General features: G+C 39.5%; 1 protein-coding gene across 1 annotated transcript in view; it reads right to left on the minus strand.

The window, feature by feature from the left end:
- LOC128626265 (kininogen-2-like) overlaps positions 1-24,575 on the minus strand; it is a 39,091-nt gene extending 14,516 nt beyond the window's left edge. Inside the window, exons 1-5 of the mRNA XM_053657750.1 lie at positions 24,268-24,575; positions 17,111-17,221; positions 15,511-15,592; positions 12,077-12,249; positions 10,604-10,711 (exon numbers count right to left, since the gene is read on the minus strand). Of these exons, the coding sequence (XP_053513725.1) occupies positions 10,604-10,711; positions 12,077-12,249; positions 15,511-15,592; positions 17,111-17,221; positions 24,268-24,462 (669 nt within the window). The 5' untranslated portion in view covers positions 24,463-24,575. The remainder of the gene's footprint in view (positions 1-10,603; positions 10,712-12,076; positions 12,250-15,510; positions 15,593-17,110; positions 17,222-24,267) is intronic.
- Positions 24,576-24,871: the final 296 nt, after the last annotated feature.

Here is a 24,871-nt window from a genome sequence, read left to right on the forward strand (position 1 = left end):
AAGTCCAAATACAGCAAAATTAGGTATATGAATAGAGATAGATTAAAATAAGGGTGGTGGGGAAATTTAATGTACCACTACAAATCTAAGGCAGACCAAAGGGATAAAAAATAAATAAGGTCATAGAAGACTGAAGTAACACAATTTATTTAAGTGATATTTTCTTACGATTCTTATGATTTAAATGATATTTTTATAAGTATGATATAGACATTTTAAAAATACTTTTTACATTATTTTGCAAGAAAGGGTCAATACATTTTCAAATCCAAACAATACAGGTCATGGTCTTTGACCTGAAAATTAAAAAAGAAATCTCTGAAAATTAATAAGTTTAAATAAATACACAAAAGCTAACTACTTGGAAATCTAAACTCACCTAGCTAAAGAGTTAAGGTCTTCCTTAAATGAGAAAAAAATATAAAACATCAAAACAAGAAGAATTAAAATTTTACAAAATATTGCCAGAGCAGCGTTTAGAGTTTAAATCATCCTTCTGTATGCTTTCAAAATTTAAAAACAGAGAGGCTAAAATAAAAGAAATCTTAATTTAATTTAAAAGAAGGGATAGGCAAAATCAAATAAAATAACCTCACATCTGGGTAATTATTTGAAGAAGTTAGAAAAGGGGAAAAATAATAGCCTTAAGTACTGCAGAAAGGAAGAGACAATGAAGTAAAACTGATAAACTAGAAAACAGAATGCACTGGCATTATAAATGAATATAAATTATTGTTCTTTAGGTAAGGAAAAAGTCAAATACAAAAAGGCAGAATAGCAAAGTTTGCAGAGAATAACTTCGTAAGAGAATATTTATGAACAAGTGTATGCTAATTTAAATCCTTCCAAAAGAGGTACTTTTCTGGCAATCTATCAGTAACCAACACTGATTAAAAAGAAAAAAAAATCTACACCAAAACCACAAACAGTCCAATTAAGAAATAGGCAAAGGACCTGAGTAGATACTTCTCCAAAGAGGACATAGAGATGGCCAATGCACATGAAACATGCTCAACATCACTAATCATCAGAGAAATGCAAATTAAAAACACAATGAGATATCCCCTCATGCCTGTCAGAATGGCTATCTTCAATAAATCAACAAATATCAAGTGTTGGCAAGGATGTGAAGAAAAGAGAACCCTTGTGCACAGTTGGTGGGTATGCAGATTGGTGCAGCCACTGTGGAAAGCAGGATGGAAGTACCTCAAGAAATTGAAAATAGAACTGCATTATGACCCAGTGATTCCACTTCTGGGAATTTATTTGAATAAATCTGAAACACCAATTAAAAAGAACATAAGCACCTATATGTTATGGAAGACCATTCTGTGGGGCATGGGAAATGTAGCCCAGCTCCCACTTGGAAAGGCCAGTGGAAAGCAAGGTCTGGCACATAGGACCCATGCCCTCGGACAGGTTCTCCTATAGGCAATCAGGCCTGCATTGTACCTTGCCTACTCTGAGACTTGCTTTTTGCTAAAAATCCCTCACCCTGAATTGAGGCAGAAAATATTTACTGTATATCTTTAAAGTAACTTCCTAAAATCTATGCTAAACCTTCCAAGGACAAGTGTAACCAGTTCAGCCACTTCTCCCTTTACATTTGCAAATATCCTTCTTTTTCTATGTAATTAGCAACATCCTCTCCTTTGTTTTCTGTAAAAGGTAACCATCTAAAGCAAACTTGTGCATAATAAATGAGGACCACCCTCAATGTAAGGTGCCCAGAAAAACAATAAAAACTTATACAGGCAAGAATCAGGGCCGGCCCTCTCTTTCACTGAGAGAGTGGCCATGTCATCCCCTTTTCTCCACAGGATTTCTGTAGTTCATGTGAATTTGTCTCATCTCATCCACAATGCCATGGACACTGCAGGCCAGTATCCACATCACTATGCTCATTGCAGTATTATTGACAATAGCCAAAATTTGGAAACAGCCCAAGTGTCCATCAGTAGATGAGTGGACAAAACAGCTATAGTATATTTCACTATGGAATAGTACTCAGCCATAAAATAGAAGAAAAGTTTACCCTTAACAACATGTATGGACCTGTAGATTATTATGCTAAGTGAAATAAGCCAATCAAAGAAAGACAAATACAATATTATTTCACTCCTATGTGGAATCTAATGAACAAACTGAACTAACAAGCCAAATAGAGACAGACTCATAGAAACAGAGCAGGCTCACAGCTCTGGGAGGGGTTGCAAGTCAGGGTAGTGAAGGGATTGACCAAAAAAGACAAAAGAGAGAGAGAGAACTCATAGAAGACTTCTGGTCAACATGGCAGTATAGGCAGACATAACTCAGCTCTTCACACAACCACATCAAAATGGCAACTAAAATATAAAACAACCAACACTCAGAACCATCAGAAATTAAATTGAATGAAAGTCTGAAATCTATAGAGTTAAAGAAACCACATCCATTCAGACTGGTAGGAGGGGCACAGATGTGAAATGGGCTTTATCCACACTGGTGGATAAAAATTCAAGATGGATATCTCAGGGGCAAGGAGTCCCAGCCTCAACCAGGCCCCCCAGCTCAGGGTTCCAGTGCCAGGAAGATAAGTTCCTACAACTTCTGGCTGCAAAAATCAGTGGGGGTTGAGTTGGTGGAAGAAACCTGTGGAACCCTAAGCAGTTCCTCTTAAAGAACCCACACATGGACTCACCTACTCAGACTCACTCTCTCTGAGCACCAGCACTTAGGGTAGTTTGAAAAGTACCACTGGTATACAGGGAAGAACTGAAGTATCTGACATCAGGGGACCAGAGGCTGTTATCCCTTTTCTAGACGCTTCCCCCACAGAACTGGCAAGCTGATGCCATATCTGAGACTTCATCAACTTGGCTAACATTGTTCGACCTGCCTTGGAGATTCCCAGACTCTGCCCCACCTAATTTATGGGTCCACCCAAGATGCTTCTCCATATCAAGGGTTGGTCTTGGTTCATGCTTAACAACTTCCTAAATCCTATCAAACAAGTAACAGCTGAACTCAGTGAGACCCAGGTCTGGCACTAGCACCAGCCAACCTAAACTCACAGCTTGGCTTCTCCTGGGAATCTCCAAGCCCACACACACAAGTAGTAGCCATTTCAGATTGCTTTATAGTTCAGGCAGGGTGGACCAGGGCAAAACACAGGTGAACGTTGACCTTGGCCTGCACCAGCCAGGAAACCCTAGGGCCAGTGCACCTAGTAGACAAATACAGACCACATCAAAGCCCCACCACCCTGCCTCTGCACAGTTGACCCTCCACAGAGGGTAGAGGTTGGTGGTTACTGGTCACAGACAATCCTTGTAGCTGACTAGCCTGGGTAAATCCCTCCCATTGATCTGCCTACAGCAACCAAAGCTCAGTTACAAGACGAGGGTATACTTAGCAAAGGGCAAACCTAGAGTACCCAGCTTGGGTGATAGGGGAGGTTATGCCACTGGATCCTACAGGATACCTACTGCATTAGTCCACACAAGACACGGAGTGAAAGCAGCTCTACCTAATACATACGAACAAATACAGGGAGGCTGCCAGAATGAGGAGACAAAGAAACATGGCCCAAATGAAAGGAGAGAACAACACTCCATAAAAATAGCTAAAAAAATGGACATAAACAATCTATCAGATGCTCAAGTCAAAACATTGGTTATAAGGCTGCTTAAGGAACTTAGTATGGATCTCAACAGCATAAAAAAAGACCCAGTCAGAAATGAAGGATACACTCATTTAAATAAAGAACAATTTACAGGGAAACAACAGTTGAGTGGATGAAGCCAAGAATCAAATCAATGATATGAAACATAAGGAAGTAAAAACAACCAATCAAAACAACAACAAAAAAGAACCCAGAAAATGAGGATAGTGTAAGGAACTTCTGGGATAACTTCAAATGTTCTAACATTTGCATCATAGTGGTGCCCAAAGGAGAAGAGAAAGAGCAAAGAATTGGAAATCTATTTGAAAAGATAATGAAAGAAAAATTTCTTCATTTGGTGGAGAAAAATGTCCAGGAAGCACAGAGACTCCCTCATAAGATGGATGCAAAGAGGCCAAGATACATCATAATAAAAGGCCAAAGATGAAAAATGAAGAGAGGATCCTAAAAGCCACAAGAGAAAACAAGTTAGCTATCTATAACTTCTACCTATACCAATCAGACTGTCAGCTGATTTCTCAAAAGAAACTTTGCAGGTTAGAAGGTATTGACAAGAAATATTCAAAGTCATGCAAAGCAAAAACCTACAGTCAAGATTTTTGTACCCAACAAAGCTGTCATTTAGAATTGAAAGGCAGATAAAGAGCTTCCCAGACAAGAAAAAACTAAAGGAGTTCATCATCACCAAGATGGGAGGGGTGTGTGAAGGAAAGGGTAAAGAGGTGAGGGGATAAGAAGTATAACTAGGAAGTTACAGAATAGCCATGAGGATGTGAAATACAGTACAGGAAATGGAGTAGTCAAAGAGCTTATACATATGACCCATAGACATGAACAATAGTGGGGGGGGTTGCCTGAGGGGGTAGGGGGTACTGGGTAGAGGGGTGGAAGAAGGGGAAAAATCAGGACAACTGTAATAGCATAATCAATAAAATATAATTTAATAAATAATTAATGGATAAAGACTAGTGTGGTGATTGAGAGGTCAGGTGGGTGGAGGTGGAAGTGTGCATGGGCAGTGGGTATAAAAGGTGATGAAAAAATTAAAATAAAATAACGTAATATCTTGATATGGACCAATTACTGAAGTACTAGATAATGCTACCATTATTCTTAACTTCCCTTTGACTTCTCACCTCCAAACAACATAAATGTTTTATAGATGAATAATTTTTAAATTAAAGAAACATATACAGTTTATGTTTCTATGTTTCTATACAGTTTCATGCTATATAAACTGTGTCTGAATATAGAAAATAGTGGCAAACAACTGAACTGAGAAATAGAACACAGCAGGAAAAGACCAAGACCAACTGTGACATTCACTGACTGCATGAAAGAAGTCTTAGAAATGGCCTACAGGCAACCCAGCAGAGCTGTTGAGATAAGAACAGTCTGGCCACCACTCATCTGTAGGGTCACCACAAGTCAGAGCTGATTCAGCAGCATGTAACTCCCACCCAATTTATTCTATAAAACTAATCTGAATAGCAAAACTTGAAAACACAGAATGCACGCACACACCCAGAAAAGTGTCATTTTTACTTATAAACATAGATGTAAAATTCTTTAATACACTAGAAATAAATGCAAATGCATATTTAAGAAATAACACTAAATAAACAGGGTTTAAGAATCTAGAGATTACTATCAGGAAAGTTGTTAAAACAATGTAACACATTAAATTAAAAATACATAACATGGTATTTTGATACATATCCAAAGGATTTATTACACTAATGCCAACTATTTTCTCTTTAAACTTTTTGAATGCATTGGGTGATATTGGCTAGTAAAATTATATATAGGTTTCAAGCATACAATTCTATAATACATCATCTGTATATTATATTTTGTGTTCACCACCCAAAGTCAAGTTTCCTTCTGTCACTATTTATCCTCCCTTTACCTTCTTCTACTTACCCTCTACCTGCTTTTCCCTCTGGTAATCACCATTCTGTTGTCTGTCTATAAGTTTTTGGGGTTTTTTTTCTTCTTAATCCCTTCATTTCTTTCACCCAGCCCCCTAACCCACCTCTCCTCTAACAGCAGTCAGTCTATGCTCTGTGTCTATGAGTTTGCTAACACACATTTCTTATTTAAAAACAAAACAAACCTCTTTAAAAGCAGGAATGTAAGGATGCTTCTTTAAAATGACATGAACATCTACCTGGAACCCACAGCAAATACGAATAATGGCAAAACTCCAGAGGTTTTCCCAATAAAATCAGAAATAAAACATAAATTTCTGTGAAATATCTCTGGGCACCCTGGGTCAATTCACTGAGACACAGAACAAAAAATAAGCACTGGAAAAGAGGAGATGAAATAATACCTTTTTAGTTTGTAACTAGAACAATCAAAAGAGTCAATGCAAAGCTGTTGGAGTTAACCAGAGAGTTCACTTGCTGAATATAAGGTGACTGTATCAAAATTGATATATTTACATACAAAATAACATTTAAAAGATAATGAAATTAAATAATCATAAGATTTAATTCCTAAGAGCAATAGCCAAACATAAATACACATAAACCCCCAAAACTAGAAATAACTTTAGTGAGCAATGTTCTAAATATATATAAATAAAATCACACCACCTTTAGAAATTTCAAATAAAACTTGACTAAGTAGAGCTGTATACCAAGTTCTTGACTGAAAAGACTAAATAGAGTATGTATGCCAATTCTTCTCAAATTAATTTAGAAATGTAATGCAATTCCAGTCTACATGACAATGTAAGTTTACCTTATAAATTTATCCTAAGGCTGGTTTTAGAGGATATAAACACTAGAATAGTAAATCACACATTTAAACCTCCTACAGTGAAGCTATGGCTGTGAAAACACAGTGATACCAATATAGAGGACAGGCTTTTCATGAGACGCTATTATACGATAAATGTTGTCACAAATTAATGTATAAGGGAAGAATGTTGAAATACTTCGTTATCCTCTTGAACCACAACTCAATTTAGACACCTCACAAGATACATTAAAATTAATTCCAGATAGTTTCATAAATTATGTTTAAAAATACTGACCCTAGACAAACTCAGTGTGGGGGGGGTGGATGAATACAGAGCAAATGGTGGAAGAATTTGAAAGAAAAATATTATTAGATTTGGCCACCTATAAGCAAAATTTATTTGTAAGTCAGAAATATCACAATGAAAGGTAAAAAATAAACAACTTTATCCCCAAAAGAAATGGGCACAGGATATAGCAAAAAATTGTCAATTCAACTCATAAATTTCTAACAAATATATGAAAACAGGAAAATATACCAAATACAGAAATAGCTTTATTCTCGAGTGTTAGGCGAGTTGTTAGTCATAAAAAATGGAAACAACCCAAATGTCAAACTATAGTTATTCAGAAACAATCTGTGTTATCTGTAATATAGTATTCTCTAGTAATTTCAGAGAAAGTTTATGAGGAGTTTTAATGACATAGAAAAATTCTTAGATAAAAAATGCAGCATGTGAAATAATTACAACTATTACCAGGAAAAAAGATCACCACAAATTGTTTACATCCTGCCCCCTACCCCGCCACCCCTCCAAACAAAAAGATAAGAGGGAAATACAGCAAGATGTCTTGGGTATTTGACTATGTAATTCGATATTATCTTTTTCTATGTTTCTGCATTGCCTTGAAATTTTCTGTCAATCTTTACTTCCAATGAGGAAACACATATATAACAGATGTCATAGCTGTTAAAGATACAAGGAATGCCACACTATAATATCTTAATTTTGGATGGGGAGAAGGATGCTGCAAGTAGCCCTGAGGTTCTCAATTCTATCAGCATATTTGATTCATAAGAAGCTTTTATTCTGACTCTAGAAACCCACCCCTGACAAATTAAGTCACAATGTCTGGGAAAGAGCCTAGGAATAGTTACTTTAAAGCTGGCCAAAGGGATTCTAATATGCAGCATGGCCTGAGAACTACTTAGGAGACCTCTTGAATCAGTGCTTCTTCAACCTTAAAGTGCAAATGAGTCACCTGAGAACCTTGTTAATACGTAGTCCCTGTAGACCTGGGGTGGAATTCAAGACTCTGCTTTTCTAACAAGCTCCCTGGTGATGCTGATGCTACTGATTCAGGGACCAAGTGCTGAACAGCAAGGCCTTCAATCTTACCAACTGCAGGCACAATCATTCATTCACATTTTATATCCTTTCATTATTGTAACCATGGCTGTGAGATAGGTGCTATTATTCCTCCCTATTTCACAAACAGGCAAGTGGGAGTTCAGAGGAGTGATACCCAAAATCTGATTGGCTTTGTGACTGCAACCAGCCCTTGCATCTCTCTGTGCTGCAGAGAGAAAACCAGTAAGTTGAGGCCTTACAAATAAATGCAGAAACATTCAGGTTAAATAACATTTAAGCCTACATACCCTCAAATAACTAAAAAACAAACATCAGAACGTGTTGATAGATGCTTAAAAGGCCAGACTTGACTCAAACTAAACAAGGTAAAGAGTAGCTAGAACATACATTTCTTAGAGAATGTCTCTCTGTACTGTTTATATTTTTGTATTATGGTAAAATATATATAACATAAAAGTTGCCATTTTAAACATTTTTAAGGATAGAATTCAGTGACATTACTTACAATGCAGCCATCACCACTATCTATATTCAATAGTTTTCATCACCCCAGACATAAATTCAGTACCCAGTAAGCAATAAATTCCCATTTTCCTTCCTCCCTGTCCTTGGTAAACTCCAATCTACTTGTATTTCTATGCACTTGTGTACATTAGATATTTCATACAAGTGGAATCACAGAATATTTGTCTTCTTCTGTCTGGCTTATTTCACTTAGCATAATATTTTCAAGGCTTGTCTACATTATACCACGTGTCAAAATTTCATTTCTTTCTATGCCTAAAGAATATTTGCCTGTTTCATATATACATCACATTTTGTTTTTCCATTCATCTGTTGATGGATATTAGGGTTGTTTCCACTTTTTGGCTATTATGAATAATGCTGCAGTGAATAATGGCACATTAGTATCTATCTGAGTCTTCATTTTGAATTCTTTTGGAAATATACCTAAAGTGTAATTGCTGGGTCATATGGCAATTCTATGTTTAACTTCATGAAAAACTACCAAACTGATTTCCATGGTTGCTGCACCATTTTACATTCTCATCAGCAAAGCTTCAAATTTTCTACATCCTCACCAACATTAGTTATTTTCTAAATAAAAATATTACAGCCATCTTCTAGGTATGAGATGGCCTCTCATTATGGTGTGTATTTACACGGCCCTGACAGCTAACCATGTGGAACATCTCTTCATGTGCTTATTGGACACTTGGTTATTTTTTAAATTTTTTAAATTTCTCAATGTTTTCAATCCTCATCCAAGGATATGTTAACTGATTTTAGAGGGAGAAGGAGGGAGAGACAGATGAAGAGAGAATGAGCAAGAGAGAGAACCATGGATGTGAGAGAGAAACATCGATCTGTTGCCTCCTCTGCTCACCACAACCAGGGATCAAACTTGCAACCTAGGTATGTGCCCTAAGCAGGAATCGAACCCACAGCCTTTTGGTTTATGGGATGATGCTCCAAACAACTAGCCACCTGGCCAGGGCCATATTGCTCCTCTAGAGAAATGTTTAGGTTTAAGTCCTTTACCCTTCTGAAAATTAGGTTGATTGTCCTTTTGTTGTGGTGGGTAGGAGTTTTTTATATATTCTCCATATTAAATCCTTATCAGATATATGATGTAAATAATTTCTCCCACTCTCTAGGTTGTCTTTTCACTTTCTTAATAGTCTTCAGTATTTTCCCCAATTATGAAATAAATACATGCTTGGTTAGAAACTTTGGAAAGTATTAAACAATGAGTTCCAAAAAGTACAAAGAATCAAAAAAAAGGCACTCACAGTTTCACCTGAAAGTTAACTATGTTTCATATTTTGGCATATTTTTTCATCACTTAAAAATTTTTCACAGTTTATTTGAGCCAAACTAATAACTGATGGGGAACAAGATCTCAAATGCGCCCTGCATCACTTTTCATCTTTACATTTACTTTATATATTTAAATCAATCTGTATGTATAGTGTTGAATTCTATTACTTTGTGTGTGTTTCCCTTAACATACTACAACCATTTACTAAGTCACTAAAAATCTGTAAACATAATTTTAACAGTTGCACATATTCTACTGTATGGATACACAGTAATTTATTTAAACAGTCCCTAAGGTTGAAAAAAGTTATTTCCAAAATTTTTCTATTACTAATAATACGGAAATGAGCATCTTACTGTCTGGATTTCTCATTTTCTTCCCATATAATCAAATTTTTACAAGTAGAATAATAGACTGCAGGGTTTGCAGCAATCCCTTGCTTAAAGCAGAGTCTTCTGCTAAAATGCAAATATTCCTGGGAAGGTCATCATGCCTTAGTCATCTGAACAGGCACTAACCACTCTTTGAACATAATTTTGGATCTGATAGCAAGGTATAATCCTAAAAAGTGATAGAGATTCAGGATGTGTTTACTAATGGTAAAGGAAGGTGGGAGAAGGTAAGAACAGGAGCAGAGACAATTCTGAAGTCAGGGATTACCCTGCATAGAGCTCAGGAGGACTTGAAGAGCATTGAGCACAGAGGGCAGAGGGGACGACAAAAAACTGTGACCACAGGAATAGACGAACTTGGCGTGGCATCGTTTTGTCTGAGGCCCTGGTTGTATCTGTAAATGCTTTTTTGCAGGATGTACGAATTTTTTAACTAGGTAGGTAGGCAGCTTTACTGGTGACAATGTGAACGTGACTGTGAATTCACAAGTGTCATCTGAAATTCTAGTGACCAAGTCTTCCTATATGGCTGAGTATTCCCACTCCTGTAAAAATACTGAACACCAAATGCTAATAACTTTATGATTAAATTTTGGCCTACTTACCCCATTCAGAAGGAACTTGCAGTCTGGAGTTAAGAATAGAAAATTCTCCTTAGAACAATTAGTTTGCTTAATTGAGTAAGTAACTTCATACTTCCATCCAGCCACCACCTGAAACCATTTTGAATTGAATAGTTAAAGGGAAGTTTAATCATTATTCACAGCGTTATGAGGAGCTTAGAATAGTGATGAGCATATCACAAATACACAAGAGGATAAACTATTATTAATAGGTAAAAATCATGACTGAATAAATATTAAGCACTTGAATACCCTTCAAAACACACACACGTGCACACACGAACACTACTACACATCTGAAAACGACAAACAATATATAGCCAGAGGAGCATATTTCTTTAAGTAAGTCCTAGCAATATTTTCTCTGCTAGGTAGCAGAAAAATAATGTCCTACAGAATTTTATGAAATACTAATAATGCTCTTGTAGATGGTTAAAGAAAACTCTGGAGAGTCAGTGGAATGTACTGGTAGGTTTTCATGTTCCTAGACTGTCAGGCAATCAGTTCTCCTCTGCTTTATCCAGGACTAGTTATACCCAGATAGCTGGATATAAATATATTTGAGTAGAAAATGCATCTTACATGAAGGCAGGTTGGAAGTTCTATTAAAAGCAGGAAATGTTACTGACCAAAGTGAGTCCCTCATAATTACACACTGAAATACGCGGGATCCAGAAAAACTTAGTGAACAGAGTCAATGAAAACCAGATTTACAAGTATGTGCTTTTTTCCCCGATAATATGAAAACTATACTTTAAAGGCTACTCAGAAATCTGTGCCACCCTTTTTGGGCACCATTTAATATTTTGGAGCCATGTTTGACTCATATAGTGAGGTGATGATGCAGTTTTCTTAAAGCCTTAAGGACGTCTTGGTGGGTGTGTTGTTTAGTTCGTTGGGCTTGGCCCTGCAAACTGAAAGGTCATGGGTTTGATTCCTGGTCAGGGCACATACCTGGGTTGTGGGTTCAGCCCCTTGTCAGGGTGCATGGGAGAGGCATGTACTTGATATTTCTCTCTCACATCGAGGTTTCTATACTTCTCTCTTTCGCTCTCTCCTCTCCCCTCTCACTACCATCAATAAGAATGTCCTCAGGTGAGGAAATAATTAATTAATCCATTAAATACTTTTTAAAAAAGAATCCCTTAGGGTCACAAAGACCTTTTCATTCTACCATCTCTATGAAGAACATGTAATGCTAACCACCCACTTATGGAAAGCAATCTCAGAGCAAGGGGTCTCCCTAGCCCAACTTTTCCCCTTTCCTACTGCAGTGTCCGAATCACTTTGGTTATAGAGGAAGCTCTTTCTTTGCCTCCTCTGTTCCCTCACTACCAGTCATGGAATCACAGGATTTCTTTTGACCAATGGTATATTTTAGCAAATGAAACCTTAAGCATAAATTCCCAACAAATTTTAACAATTCTGTGCAAAATAAAAACTGAAAGAACAAACCTGTCTGTGGGCCCGTTTTACTTCTTTCAGGGCAAAGAGGTGGGAATGGTGAGAGTGGTTGTTATAATGTTGAATGGCGTGTCTCAGGACAGGTTCCAAGCCCGGGCTGGCAGTTGAGAGGGGGTGCACACAGCCAAGGCAGTCATACTGGGATGTCACCACAGGGCCCTTGGCTGCACAGAGAAAGAACAGGCCAAAGGGCAGCCTTAATGAGCAAAATCCACATTGAGATACATTACCCTAAATAAGTTAGATAAGTTCAATGGCCCTAGTAAACAAACTCTCTTCGTTATTGGTTTTGTTTTTATTTTTAGACAGAGGGGAAGAAAGGGACAGAAACAATATGTGGTTGCCTCCCATGACACCCCAGCTGGGAACCTGGACAGCAACCCAGGCCTGTGCCCAGACTGAAAATTGAACCAGAGACCCTTAGGTTCCCAGACTGGCATTCAATCTGTTGAGCCACACCAACCACAGCTCAACAAACTTTCTAATGAATTCTAGTGTATATTAGAAAAAGAGAATATAAGCTCACTTTTCACTCAGTCAGAGGAAAGAACCTGTCATTGACTTAGGAACATCTTATATGCACACTATTGTGCATAAGTGTTTTAAATATATTTAAAAGTCATTGTAGCCCCCCCCGCCCCCCGGCTAGTGTGGCTCAGTGGACTGAGCACCCGACTGTGAAGCAAAGGGTCACTAGTTCAATTCCCAATCAGGGCACATGCCTAGGTATCAGGCCAGGTCCCCAGGAGGGGGCAAGTGAGAGGCAACCACACATTGATGTTTCCTCTCTTTCTCCTTCCTTTCTCCTTCTCTAAAACTGAATAAAGTAAAACAAAAATAAAAGTTATTATAAATTATAGAATACATGAATTTATCCACTTATAAAATGTAAAACTTTAAACATATTATTTATTTTCCAGTGTTAATTAAAGCTCCTTGAAGCCTGTTGCAGGGTGGAATATGTCCTGTGTCAATTCAATTCAAGAACCACGTCCACATTTTGCACCTCTTGTCACGTGCCAGGCACTGAGATAGACTACACAGATGCATACATTTGTTAGTAATTGTCACTGGGGTGAAGGAGTTGGGCAAAGTTGAGTGGGAGAGACAGAACTGTAGAAGCATATTCCATTATACTTTGGCAAGAGCTTGGAAAGACAGTGGCCCAGAGTGAATTCAGGACAGACTTTCCCAAGGAGGAAAGGCTTGAGTAACAAAGGGTGAAAAGCAGACAAGGCCAATTGGGCACCTGAGAAGAAGGTACAAGTGGCTCCCAAGAAAGCAGCATGAGTCAGTCAGGGGCAGCTGTGTAGGACGGGGTGTCTACACATTTACCAGAGCTTAAAGCAGGAAGCAGGCAGTGGTGACTGAGGGGTCAACGGTTGGTAGAGAGAGCCCTCTGCTGCTGAGCATGGGCCTCACTCTGGAGGCCAGGGGTTACACCCTGTTCCAAGGGTAATGGGCTCCTTGGTGCACCTGATGAAAACCATGGCACCCTCTCCAGGGAAATGCAGGTACTCACAGTGTTCTCCACATTATTTCAGGGTATACAGAGACCCACTGATGTGAATGAAGAATGGTCTGCAGTAACAGTGGGTGCCACTGAAGGGTTTTTTAATAAAATTATAAATATTAAAACAGGACTGAGTTTGTGTTAAGTTACCAAGTTATGTTTATAACAGAGAGCCCTAACCCACTGGTGCACAAGCCATAGAGAGGGGAAAATCGTGAAGGCATCCTGAGCCTCTTCACCTGGGAACTATGGCTGCCTGAGTGTATTCCAGCCAAAGAGAATCAGGAGGCCAGCAGCGCTCTACAACACTGCCCCTCAGTTGGCAGCAGGTCAACACAGCACCCTCTGCCACTGTCTCTTGGCTTTTACTCCACAAGTCAGCTTTCCTCACTGATCCCCTTGCAGAAGCTATGTAGCATCAGGGTAGTGGGCAATGTTAAAAAAAACTGGAGGGGAATTGCAGGGGAAAGGCAAAAGAATTGCTGAGAGGAGAACAAAAGACTGAGAATCATGGGAGATGAAAGGAAGATGGAGAAGGGAGGTAAAGGGAGATGGAGAAGAGAAGAGAGGCTGGTTTGCTGACCTCAAGGGCAGCTCCAACTGGGGTCAGAGAAATGATGGAGCTGCCTTTTGAGGGTGAGAAGAGTAGGCTCAAATTCAGTTTTTCTGGGTGACAGAATGCCCCTACATTTTCAGGGGAACTTTTAAAAATTAAAATAAAGATTTTAAGTTTCCAAGTCAAAATATATTCAGCCAAAAAGTTTTTAGATAAGGAATTGTGGATCTAGTATAATTGTGGGCCTAAAAGTTTGGCAAAGAGCTTTTTCCCTCATAGTATATAAGGACTGCGCTCTGGAGAATGTGAACATTTGCTTTTGAGCTAGAGTTCTTCAACTGAGTAATAAAAAACTACTCCAAAAATTGTTCACTTGCTTGTGATGTCTTTTCTGTTTGGACTGTATTTCTTGGAATGCCACTTCTTGCAAGAACTGAAGCTCAAGGGATATAGTTTTGTGGGTTCCACATGGATGAGGAAGCCAGGACAGAATAACTGCCCCTCCACCAGCAGCCAAGAGTGATGCTGGTGATGCTGCTCAGGAGCCTCATATGCTGAAACCCTCTCTTGCAGGAGGCTGGTTCTGAGTTTGCTTCTGTGGTTGGCATTACCTAGATGTGCCCATTCTTCTGCTCCCAGGCACTCTGCCACCATCCTACAAGGTCTGTATACTGCCTCTGCTAAGTGCTAGCTGTGGCATCTTGGGCAAGACACTTTACTGTGGTTGGCCTCAGTTTCCTCATCTGCAAAATGAGAATATTTACACTTGCCTCATAGAATGTGGGTGAGGATTAAATAAGTCAACATGTGAAGTGATTAGAACTGTGACTGGCAATAAGTGCTCAATAAATATCAGCTATTATTACTCTTATTCTGATTTCCTCAATGCATTATTATGATTGTACCTGCAAGCCTGTCCTCTAGTTCAATCTCCAGCAATATCCTGTAGCAATCCCCTTTCATAGGTAAGGAGGAGGGAGACTAGAAAGGTTAAGAGCTTTTACATGAATTCAGGCCAGATTGGACCTCAAAGCCTGGCTCTTCTCATGCTATCATGCCACCTACAATCAATGACAAGTGGTATGTTTTCTAGTACTTTCCCAGGGTTCTTGCACAGGCGTCATACATACAGCACTGCTCTTCAGGAAGAGGGTCAGGTTAGTACTGAGGAGATGACTGGCAGGAACTCAGGACTCTGCCACCCCCAGTCCCTAAACCCCCACCAATGCTGCATGCAAATGGCATTGCTGCAGCCACTCTGCTTCCTTGGAAAGGGCCTTTGTCTAGATTCTGCTCCTGGCCTCACAGGGAAATGGTTCATTCCCCCAGGGCAGGCCCACTGGATATGTCAGCTACCTGGAGTGATCTGGCAGGTCTGGGTAGCCACAGACAGATTATTTGCTCTTTCCCCCACAATTGCAGTGCATTCTCCTGTGGCCTAAAGAGAGGGAAAAAAGAGAGAGAGAGAGAAACCATTTCTGTTAATCTTTCAATGGAGAAGTGCACCTAGTACTGTTGCTCAGTATGGATTTCCTTTATCTAACTTGTCAAGCTTTTTTTCTAACAGAGTTTGGAGACACAAGAATTGTAGGGGACCCATTTGTTTTGGTCTAGCAAATGTGACTCAGCTCTGCATGGAAAACCTACAGAAGTGAGGTGGTGGGCAGGAGGCAGACCTTCAAACCGAGTTCTCCCACGGGATTCAGATCTAGAAAATGCATACTGGCTGCTATGGCCTGCTCTTGCTGAAACCCTATCACTCTGTCCAAAAACAACAAATGTGTATTATCTATCTTCAAAGCCTGTGTGAATTTTCCCAAGGACAGAGCTAATCAGCTCACCACCTCTCCCTTCTGCATATGTCATTTTCATTTCCTTGATTGTACCTAAAATGTAGACAATAATATTCTATGTAATAAATTATAAATCCTCCTTTGATGTAAAACCTGAGAAAAGTCTGTCTAGGTAAGGGTCAGGGCACTCTCCCCTTGAAAGAGTAGCCACGCTGTTCCCTTTTTCTCCACAGGATTGCTGTTTCCTGTGCATTTATTCTCATCTTTCAGTCACAAACAGGCAGATTCTGCTGGCTGGAGTCCACCACAAAAGTGAATGTTTTTGTAGCCCAATTAAAATTATTTACAAGACACTGATATTCATGAGGCATCGAGAGGAAAGGCAGTATAAATGGGAAGGTTTTAGGTAGCTTTATGTTTGGAGCTCTGGGGATACTTCTCTTTCACCAGGATGAGCATGATGCCCTGGAATCAGCTGGCTCTACTCTCCTCTTAACTTACTTTTCAACTTCACATTCGAGTGCACACAGCGTACAGGTATTTTGCCATTAAAGTGGTGAGTCCATGCACTGTGGAAAGAGTGGCTTGCTTCCAGGCAGATACTGTCTGCAGCCTCCCTCACTTAAGGCCAAACGACCAGCTGTGATGTGACACACAGATGCTAGACACTTGGATAAGATTGCCATTGTTATTAAAATAAGGCCCTTTCATAGTGGATTTCCTTTCAACCTTCCACAGACAGGTGAGGTCAATTTTACCTCCACTTTACAAGGGATCCCATGGGTTCAGAGCCAGTTGGAGGCAGATCAGGATGCAAACTCAGGTCTGTGCAAATTAAGCACCCACAGTATCCCCTACAAGCCTTTGATCTCAGCCCAAATATCAATCTATTCACCCTCTGGGACCTGGCCCATGTGTCCCAATTGATCATTAGAGTCCCCTCCTCATGGGAGGGCTTTCTCCACATTTAATGGCTGGCCTCTTTGTGCCTTTTCTGTCTAGGCAAGAACACAGACCTTGAGCATTTGACTTTTCTAGACATTAGAGGGTTTGTGTGCACCCCCCACAAACAGGCTCACAATATTTGTCATCCCCAGCACTGGTGAAATAAATGATCATAGTCCCCTTGGAGAAAACTGGAGGTTCCAGAGCATCCCACTTACAGCCTGCTTGGCTTCTTTGTAGTCACAGTCCTGCCACGTTTTGTCACTTTGAACAGGACAGTCTCCCTCCTTGATCTGGTACTTGATGGAATAGAATGTTTCCTGGTCATCCTGAAAAAAGGCAATGAGAGATAATCAGGCTTCATCCAACTGATGCAATCGCCAAATATTTGAGTGGCCACTAGTACATTTGTATATAGTTGATATGATGTGATTAAATAAGATCTAAACATTTATTTTAAATATTGAAAGTTATAAATACTCAGAAGACTGTTCATAATATATTTATAAATATATATTTTTTAAGTCACAAAGTAGTATTCTTAGACTTGGCCTATTTTTTAGGTGTTATATATATTTTTATTTCATATATGAGGAGAAAAGAGGTATAGATAATAACTTGTTTAAATTCTTTTTTAAAAATTCAAATAGTATTTTGTCAATTATTAACTAAATTCTTGAATGTGGTAAAGGGTGCATACAGAATTCAAATTCAGGAAAGCTTTGAAGTCCATAGTTTTTAAATTATATTAAACTGTTCCAGGTTCCTTACAAATCATATTTCAAACATTAGGCATTTGCGGCTTGCAAAAGAATATAGGCTGCCTTTCATGGAATGATCCAAAATTTCTCAGAGCCTCTCTGACCGTCAAAAGGTGGATACCCTGTATAATGGCCTGAAATGTATGCAGCTGGGTTGCCCAGTAGTCATTTTATTATTTAATAATTAATTAATTATTAAAATATATTTTATTTATTATGCTATTACAGTTATCCCCTTCCCCCCTTTATTCCCCTCCCCCTCTGTACCTCCTCCTACCCCTATTTCCCCCTTTAGTTCATGTTCATGGGTCATATATATAAATTCCTTGGCTTCTACATTTCCTATACTATTCCTAATCTACTCCTTTCTGTCTTCTATCTACCATTTATGCTATCAATTCTCTGTACCTTTCCCCTCTCTCTCCTTCTCCCATTCCCCTGCTGATAACCCTCCATGTGATCTCCATGTCTATGATTCTGTTTCTGTTCTAGTTGTTTGCTTAGTTTGTTTATGTTTTTGTTTTAAGTTCAGTTGTTAATAACTATGAGTTTGCTGTTATTTTAACCTTTATATTTTTGGTGTTCTTTTTCTTAGATAAGTCCTTTTTAACATTTCATATAATAAAAGCTTGGTGATGATGAACTCCTTTAATTTGAACTCATCTGAGAAGCACTTTATCCGTGATTCCATTCTAAATGAGATCTTTGCTGGATAGAGTAATCTTGGATATAGGCCCTTGACTTTCATGACTTCCAATATTTCTTTCCAGTACCTTCTTGCCTACAATGTCTCTTTTGAGAAATCACCTGACAGTCTTAAGGGCACTCCTTTGTAGGTAACTGTCTCCTTTTCTCTTATTTCTTTTAAGATCCTCTCCTTCTCTTTGATCTTGGCTAATGCACTTTTGGTGTGCCTTGGTATGTTCCCCCTTGAGTCCAACTTCTTTGGGCCTCTCTGAGCTTCCTGAATTTCCTGAAAGTCTATTTCCTTTGCCAGATTGGGAAAGTTCTTCTTTATTATTTTTTCAAATAACTTTGCCATTTGTTGCTCTTCCTCTCCTTCTGGTACCCCTATAATTAAGATGTTGGAACATTTAAAGATGTCCTGGAGGTTCCTAAGCTTCTTCTCATTTTTTTGAATTCTTGTTTCTTCATTCTTTTCTGATCGATGTTTCTTTCTTCTGTTTCACACCACTGACTAGAGTCCCAGTTTCTTTCCCATCACTATTGGTTCCTTGTACATTTTCTTCTATTTCACTTAGCATAGCCTTCATTTTTCATCTAATTTGTGATGTAATTCAACCAGTTATGTGAGCATCCTGATTACCAGTGTTTTGAACTATGCATCTGATAGGTTGGCTACCTCTTTGTTGTTTAGTTATATTTTTTCTAGACCTTGGATCTGTTTTGGGGGGGTGGCATTTTTTTTGTCTTGATGCACCTTCAACATATAAGGACTAGAGCATTTGATGTTCACCAGAACCAGGAAACCCAGGTCACAGCAGTGTGATGCTGTATGTGGGGCAGGAGTCCAGAAGGGAACAATGGTGCTTGCTCCACTCTCTGACAGATTTTAGTCACTTCCTCTGCTTCCTACAAGCAAATTATGCCCTTCTGGTGCTGATTTCCAGGGAGTGAGCTTGTCTATGTTCTAGAACCCTGTGCATTTTTCCAATAAACTCTCCTATGAGGCTGGGAGTTTCTCCTGCTTGTGGCTCAACCCCCACATGTGTTTTCAATCAGTGGTGTGAGGCTTTATTTCCCTGCTCTGGGATCCTGCATTGTGCAGTTAGTCCCACTCCCCCTTTCTTTCACCTGGTTTATCTGCACAAGAATGTGGGACTGCCCAGTCCTCTACTGTTGCCTTGCTGTGAGTCCTCTCTACCTGGCTGCCCATCTCTGCCCCTCCTACTGGTCTGGATGAATATGTCTTCTTTAACTCCTTATTTGTTGGACTTCCATACAGTTCAATTTTCTGTCAGTTCTGTTTGTTTTTTGTTTTTAAATTGTTGTTGTCCGTCTTTTGGTTGTGCAAGGAAGCACAGTGTGTATTCCTATGCTTCAGTCTTGGCCAGAAGTTCTTGACTGAGTATTTGTTTAAAACAAAAATATATTACTTCTACAATAAAAAAATTGAGGACTTTTTAAATTTTGAAAACAATGTTAACAGATATCTCTGAATAGTGGGATTAGTTATGATAATTTTAATATTTTCATTTGCTCAGTTTTGTTTTCTATTGTTTCTAGAATATCACAAAAGAATAAGTTAAACTTCTAAAGTTCAAGGGGTCTGAGTTAAATGAGCTTTCACATATAAGGTCCAGGCATGTTGCAGCAGCAAGGGACCTGAGAGGAGATGTTGTCCAGTCCCTTGCTTTGCAGGTGAAAAGAAAGAGGCCCCAGTTGATAGGCCACAATAGTTCACACAGCCTCCCACCTTGGAAAGGCCCAGCCAGCCCAGGTCCCAAGCCTCCTGAGTCCCAGGGCAGCCCTCTCTCTGAGCCTGCCTGCCTCAGAGTATTGGCATCTGGGAGATGATGGAGGCAAACACGGTCAACTCTGAGGTTCCTTCAGGTCTCACATTTCGATGAAGGAATAGGTGGTAGTGGTATGCATAGCAAGGTAAAGAGTGACTCTATGGACATTTGAGAACAAAAGGACACATTTGTTACAGATGTCAGCCAATGAAGACGACACCATTAAATGTTGCTGAGGGCACTAGGCCTCACATGATTACACTAGTTTGTAAATGGAATGGCTCAATTTCATTTTCAGAAAAAGAAAAAATGCCCACTGAGCTTTTTTCTTTCATCTTATCACATCAAATGGCTGAATTTTTTCCTTCCACCATAGTGAACTATCACAAAGACAAGGTGAAATTCATTTAAACAAACTGCTAAAAGTTTGTTTTTTGTGTTTTTAACTTTGATTTTTTTCAAAACTAATTTGCTTTCTTTTGCATGCCATGAAACAGATTTCTAGTCTCAAAATAGGATGCATCAAGAACAGAAATATCCTCCTTCCATACCATCTTCATATTCACCAACACAAGAAATCCTTCTGGAATATAAGCAAGTGACTAAACAGGTATTGAACCACTGAATCTACAAATTAATACATAACCTTTTAGGGCACAATAAATAACAATTTGCCCCAAAGAAAGATTTTTAGCTTTCCAAATATAAAAACCTCAGAGGATCATATATAAACAAGCAAAGTCCTTTTATTCTAGATTTTATGGAAAAATGAATCATACACTGGCATCTGAGAAGGCTGAAACTCTTACTACTAAGTAGATCCAAATTGAGAATTTCTATGGTGCTTTAGAAAACAGAACCAGAATACCTTTATTTTTCATTTTTGTTATTCTCTTGCAGTTTTCGCAATTTTTCCTTCTTAGCCCTCCTCTACCCAGTCCACCCTTCCTGTCACACAGTCAATCCCCACATCATTGTCCGTGTCCATCAGTTATTCCTACATGTTCTTGACTAGTCCTTTTCCTTTCTTTCCACCGTTTTCCAGTCCCCTCTTCCTTGACAGTTGTCAGTCTGTTCCATGTTCCCATGTCTCTGTTTCTATTTTGTTCTTTAGTTTATTTCATTCATTAGAATTCTCTTATAGGTGATATCATTTGGTATTTGTCCTTCACCAGCTGGCTTATTTCACTTAGCATAATAGTCTCCAGAATTTTGTTTTTAAAAATGAGGATCCTGTGGAATGCCTCTACTTCATATTTACCTAATATTGTAACAGTAAAGCAGACACCAGCAGGTCAATGACAGCCCAACAATGCTGGATGCAGGACGTTTATACATAACACTTTTGTCTAAAAATCCAACAGGTTGATTGACAAAGTCCAGACAGCATGTCACATGATCCCATTTGGTGCCTCTTCTACCATGGTCCAAGATTTTAACATGGATACAGCCAAGGACTGGGCCCCAACTTGCAGCAAAAAGACCACAGAGAAAAATCAGGGTGTTTATTTGGTCCCCACATCACCTGTGTTGTGGAACTAGAAAACAGAAGGTGGAAAACACAGACTGCCAGGAGTTAAGGAGTTGGAAAAAGTTGGTGGAGAGTGGCCCAGTATATGAGTAAGATCTCTGGGCTTGTGATGGCAGGGGCACTGCAGAAGAGAGCACCCATGGGAACAAGTACTTATATGCCTGCTGTGTCACTCTCCCCATGACCTTGGCATATCTATATGTGATAATAAGTAGATGAGTTATGTGATAAGGCAGTGTGTTGAAATGCATCCATCCTATGGGATGAACCACCACAGGCAGAGGTATATGTTACCAGGCACATTCTTTAAGTTTTCTTGTTTTGGATTTGATTTGTTTGTCTTCAAGGCTATCCAGCCTAAGTGTTCCCAGGGATTTCTGGAAGAGAAGAGGGGTCTACTGAGACTGGTTTGCTTAATCTTTCTTTTTCTAAAAAAAGATTTTTTTTCAGAAACAGGAAGGTAGGGAGAAAGAGAGGGAGAGAAATGTTGGTGTGTGCTTGAAACATTAATTGGTTGTTTGTCACAAGCTCCCCAAATGGGGACTGGGCCCCCAACCCAGGGATGTGCAAGGATCAGAAATCCAACTGGTGATCTTTCTCCCTGGAGGACAACGCTGAACTAAATGAGCCAAGACTGTCGGGGCTTAATCTTTCCTCTCTCAAAAGATGATGATTGGCTTTAAGGAAAAACAAAGCTTAAGTTTGCTTAATTTTTAAGTTTTCATTTTAGTTACATTATTCTGAGTGTTTACATATAAAAAATCACACACTTCAGCATAAATCCACAATAGTTTATGATGCATCCAGGTGATGCATCCTCAGGAGGCACCAGATGTGTCCAGGAAACACTGTAGTTTATGGACTATTGATTTGTCTAGTGACAAAGGTCAAAGTCAAATGCATTACTAATATGAAAGTGTCCAGTGTTCTCTATGAGGGTCATGACTGCTATACAATGTTTTTTCTCCAGTGTCATTCACCTTCTGGAAAGCTCTACCAGTTCACCTAGGTATGCTTTGTCACGTTCACCATTCTTTACTTGCTTATCTGATTTGCTTGCTTTACTGGACTTTTCACTTTTAAAATCTGGTTCTTGTTGATTCTTACCAAGGGTGGAAGCAGTTCATGATGTAGAGGGAAGTAGCAGAACTGCTTTCACTGTTGCTGCCAACACTTTAGCTAACTCTTGAACTTGGGCTGTCTCTTCTATTTACTAGTCTCTCCATTATGGATGCATAATCATTATCCTCTGCCTCATCTTATTCCTCCCAATTTTTATCAGAATGCAGATCTTTCATGAAAGACCTAAAGGACTTTGCTGCCTCATCTGGGACTGTGTGAAGCTGGTCCTGGAATTGGACCTGGAGCTGGAACTGGAGTGGAGCTCACAGGATTGGGTTGTACAGAGTTGTGCTCCAGTGGAGGGAAGGTGTCCCAGAACAGACCAGAGCCACACAGGCATATACTGAGCCATGGAGGCCCTGGGAGAAGGTTCAAGGAACAACTGTCAAGCTTCCCCCGTCCCCCACACCCAGATGAGTCTTTGCCCATACTGCCCACAGACGCCACCCTACCAGGTCTGAAAGTTTGTATTTCTTGGAATCACATACCCTGTTGGGATTTATCTTGAGTGTATCAACCAGTGATTAAAACAATATTCAAAACCAAATAGAACATCACTATTATCCTTTATGTGTTCATCAATAGGGAATTTTTAGCAGATATTTTGTCAAAAGCAGCAGAACCACGTGAATCCCGTTTGTGACTCCTCTTAGACATACTTCACCACCCCTCATTACCCTAGCTTTATTGTAGTATATTTAACAAATAAATTTATATATTTAAGATGTAAAATGAGAAGATTTGAAATACCTACACACTGTGAAATCATTACCACAGCTATATTAATTAACACTTTATCAATTCACATAATTACATGTTTCATGTGTGTGGAGAAAACGCTTCAGTGCAGCCTTTGGGTAAATCTCAGGTACACAGCACAGTATTATCAGCTCTAACCAGCATGCTGTACAGCAGACCCCAAGGAGCAGTCACTCATGCTATGACTGAAAGTCTGTCCCCATGACCAACACCTGCCCACTCCATCCCCCACAGCTCCTGGCAACCACCTTTCTGTTTTCTGCTTTAGGGACTTTGAATTTTTTAATTTTATGTATAAGGACATTTATATAGTATTTGTTAAATGCACCCCCTGGTTCACCCCCTGCTCATTAGAAGTCTGGAGGTCTTTGTGTTTTAGTCTGAGTCTGGTCACCCAGGAAATCTTGCTAGGTCTGAGTTCAAAGATTGTCCAACACTGCATAGTCACTTTCAAGTGACTCCATCTACCTTTCTTTCATTTCACCCTAGGATACCCCTCCTCTGATCACCCAGGAAGCCAACCTTGGTGGCCGAGGACCAGTTGTACCCTGCCCTCCACCCCAGCCCAGAGCTCGGATTGGTCATTTGTAAACGCTATAAGCTCCTACCTTTGATCACCAATTCTGTGGTGATTGGTGTGTGTGCACATATATGTGTGTGTGTCTCAGGTTCCAAGTGACCACACAAATCCCAAATGACCTCAAAGCTGAACACAGCTCACTCACCGTCTTGTTGACTTCGGTTACGCGGTATAACACAAACTGGTTGCCACTTTTGCTTCCACTGTTATATTCCTTCAGAGCTGAGTCCACAGCCTTAAATACATCCTCATCATTGCAGTCGATTTCTTCCCAGTGGTACTTCTGGGTTAAACTCGGTAGCAGTCTGGAGCAAAGGAGAAGGATGGCAATGAGCTTCATGATTTAACAGTCTCCCTCTGGTAGTTTCACCAACACTTGGGAGCTGCTTTGGATGCTGATGGTGACTCTCTTCAGCCTCTTGTCTCCTGTGTCTGTGCTTTCTCTGTTTTAGCACCTCAGGGGCCTTCTGGGATCCCTGTTGCCACCCACTATTTGCCCTATTAGCAAAAGGTAAACAGCTCTGCTGGGTTATGCAAGCAGATCTCAGGTTGGTACATTATACAACACTGAGGTCAGTGACAACACATGCTTGTTTGTATTTGGGGATCACATGGGAGCACAGAGCAAATTTCCATGCACTTGCATAACTGTGATAGGAAATAACAGCAAAAACTAATAAAGGAGGAGAAAACAACACCAACCCATGGTATTCCCTTTTCCAAATCACTTTCCAAAGCCATTTATGAAG

This window comes from Artibeus jamaicensis, unplaced genomic scaffold (genome assembly GCF_021234435.1).
Source record: "Artibeus jamaicensis isolate MK-2021 breed Jamaican fruit bat unplaced genomic scaffold, CSHL_Jam_final scaffold_474, whole genome shotgun sequence".
Classification (NCBI taxonomy): domain Eukaryota; kingdom Metazoa; phylum Chordata; class Mammalia; order Chiroptera; family Phyllostomidae; genus Artibeus; species Artibeus jamaicensis.